Source organism: Fulmarus glacialis, unplaced genomic scaffold, assembly GCF_000690835.1.
Source record: "Fulmarus glacialis isolate BGI_N327 unplaced genomic scaffold, ASM69083v1 scaffold631, whole genome shotgun sequence".
NCBI classification, from domain to species: domain Eukaryota; kingdom Metazoa; phylum Chordata; class Aves; order Procellariiformes; family Procellariidae; genus Fulmarus; species Fulmarus glacialis.
The window spans coordinates 27448-30500 of record NW_009194429.1 but is presented as its reverse complement, the minus strand read 5'-3'; the positions used below and the strand labels follow the sequence as shown (position 1 = coordinate 30500).

The 3053-nt window shown below is 39.0% G+C and overlaps 1 protein-coding gene across 1 annotated transcript in view; it reads right to left on the bottom strand.

Annotated features, from left to right (window-relative positions):
• The window catches only part of KDM3B (lysine (K)-specific demethylase 3B), a gene marked incomplete at its 3' end in the record, with an annotated part of 39073 nt that overhangs the window by 29801 nt on the left and 6219 nt on the right, over positions 1 to 3053 (bottom strand). The window contains 2 exon segments of the mRNA XM_009587745.1: positions 1254 to 1832; positions 2774 to 2842. Of these exon segments, the coding sequence (XP_009586040.1) occupies positions 1254 to 1832; positions 2774 to 2842 (648 nt within the window).

Here is a 3053-nt window from a genome sequence, read left to right as displayed (position 1 = left end):
AGAGGTGGTACTAAAGTTCTTCCTTAATACCACTGATGATAGATACAATTTTGACCATTCACCTACACGATTTGTAGTTGCTCCCAACTCTGATTTTTTTTTTGTTTTGTTTTGTTTCTTTGTTGTTGTTTTTGTTTGGTTGGGGTTTTTTTTTGGTTGGTTGGTTGGTTGGTTTTGGGTGGGGATGGGGTGGAAGAGAGAGCAGGTTATATTGTTATATAACAATTTAATTATGGAACACTCCTGTCTTCTACAATTCTATTTCTCCTTTACACGTTACCATCTAGGAATCTTTATCCCAAGGTAAACACCTCGCCTCTTCCACCGTTCCACTAGCTAATACAAAAGACAGGGATGAAAGTAACCCATTTAACCTCCTGGCAATTCACCTTGGACTCTCTAATGTATCTCCCATTTTCTTCAATTTTTATACAGTAGACTACAAGCTTCTTAATTTTTGCTGTACTTACTGAGGTGGGGTTTTGTTTTTGGTTTTGTTTTGTTTTTATAAGCCTTCATCTGATTGTTTAAAAAGTCTTCTATTTTGTTTTTAACAGGGTTTCCCTTCTACTTTTCCACTTTTCCCCTTGAAAACAAAGACACAACTAAAAGGTCTTCAAGCTGCTTCTGGACTGAGCTCTTTATTAAAATTTATTCTAAAGGTACCCATCTCAAATGTTTTAATTTTTTCTTTGTTTTCAGCCCTAGATAGCATATGATGCAACTGACTCATTTTTCTACTACAGCGATATCATAGCTGTAACAGACAAGTTGGGCATCTATAAAAGAGCCTCTAAATGTAGCCTCATTGTTTTTCTGGTGTTGAGGCTTTTTTTTTTTCTTTTTTTAAGTAACTTAAATGTTCAACTCAATGCACATTCTCACGCATATTTGTTTATATAAAGGCAAGAGATATTAAGTAGGTTATCTTCCATATGACACAACAAAATTAATTATATTAAGTGCAGTGCTTAAAGTGACTTTAAGGCTGCATTTCTCAGATTAAGGCTGAATAAAGATAAGAGTACTAAAAAGTTGTCTCTTACAACTCCTCCACCAAATATCTTCATTTTCTTTTGAGTTCTTTCTTAGATCAGGTAATAGAAAGGCTTCTTTTGGGAGGGGAGGGATTCATCAGAGAAAAAGTCATTTTCTCAATTCCATGGACATACTTTGTAACAGGAATATGTTGCAGAACATCTGTTGCAAATATGTATGTCTTTCTTGAATATGCTGGATCGTGAGCTACTCACCTCTCCCTGGGCTTGTGATCGGCCTGTTTTCAGTTTCTCCTGTCCAGTAACAGCTGGCAAACTGGTATCAGAGATTCTCACAGTTGTTGGCGTCAAAGCAGTTGTAGTAACTGCAGTTGCAGAAGTCACCGTGCCTTGGCCAACCTGTTCCAGTGATTTTCCTGCCTCTTTACATCCAGATCCAACTAGTAACGCTTGTCCAGCCACAGAGGAAAATGGAGTGAAGGGCAATGGTGTGTCACCACCAACTGGCTCATCTTGGACTACTAGTGTTCGGCCATTCTCTTTGGTGTAAGTGGCAAAGCGAATATTGCGATTAATCTGAGGAACGAATGAAGGCAACTGTTTGGCCCTTGGATCCAGTCCTGTTTCGCTATTGGAGCCCCCTTTCCAAGGACCTCTGCTTGCCTCACCTCCATCACTACCATTGCTATCCACCTCACCCCTCTCCTTTAGCTTCTTTGTTGCAGGATCACACCCAGAATCTGAAGCATTTTTCCTTCTCCGTCCATCCTTTCCCTCCAGACTTTCCTTCTTCTTTTTCCCTTTAGATGATTTAGCTGCTTTTAAGCCCCCTCCCTATAATAGACAAAACCATGCAATCACAAAACAGAACAACCAGGAATACCTGTTCAAACAATATTTTTCTGTTAGAACAAAGAATATATTACACTGCTTTCAAGCTTAGGAACATTTCTTGTAAGCACAAATTGAGACATCTAAGGAAAGATACTATGTGAACACAGAACACAAGCATAAGTGCAGTCTTGCCTTTTTTGTACTAGGACAGGATCTTCACAACAAGATTTTTAGGTGAGCTACTTTGCTGTAGCAGGTACCACATCACGGCAGATTTTGGGAAACATGCAACACTGCCATACTGCAACATAGTTCTTGCTAACGTATGAAAACTATCTGCACACTAATTTTTGGTATAAGTCTAATCCCCACAGTTCTTTTGAAGGGCACACTTTCTGCTCACTACCCAAAGCCTACAGTATTTAATTACAGGAGATAACTTGCCCTTTAGCCTAGGGTAAAAACACAGGTTCAAATGTTATCATGGAACCTCCCAACTGAAGCAATGAAATGCCACAAGCATGCAAGCCTGCTTCAGAGAAGCCAGATGGTAATTTCTAGAAATGCCTAAAAAGGTCTGTGAAGAAGCACAGAGTGATCCCATTCGAAAAAGGCAGTGAGCACAGAGATATTCTTCAAAGAGTAGTGCACAGAGCACTACCCTTTAAAATGGAGCACAACCACCATGTTTATTGAACCCCCCCAAAGATCCATGCTGAACTTAGTAAAACAGGCCTGAACAAAAAGAAAATAGATTGTTTAAAGAAAGCTATGACCATCTCTCAAAGTGGTAAAGAAAATTTTCCTCTTCCAATTACATTATCAAAAGCCCACAGTGAACATAGCATCAGTTTTCAGTCATTTCTATGTTTTATATGTTTTGTATCTAAATCTTTATGAAGTTTCACACTGTATATACAAGACCTGAACTGTTGTAGTACCTCGCTTGGAGAAGTGTTATCCATCACCACATGAATCAGTCGAGGATCCACAGACTTTATTTCACCACTCTAATTTTTACGCAGATCGATATTGAGGAGGCAGGAGGAAGAAAAGAGGAGGTTAGTTTTTAATTCAGAGTATACAGTATCAACATAAGAGACCTTAAACACAGGGTTACTCTGCAGCCCCTCTCCCATTTGCCTTTTCTTTCTGTCCCACTTCCTTAGTAATACCACAGCCTTCCAGTTTACCTTCTATCCTTTTGCTCCTTCTCTATTT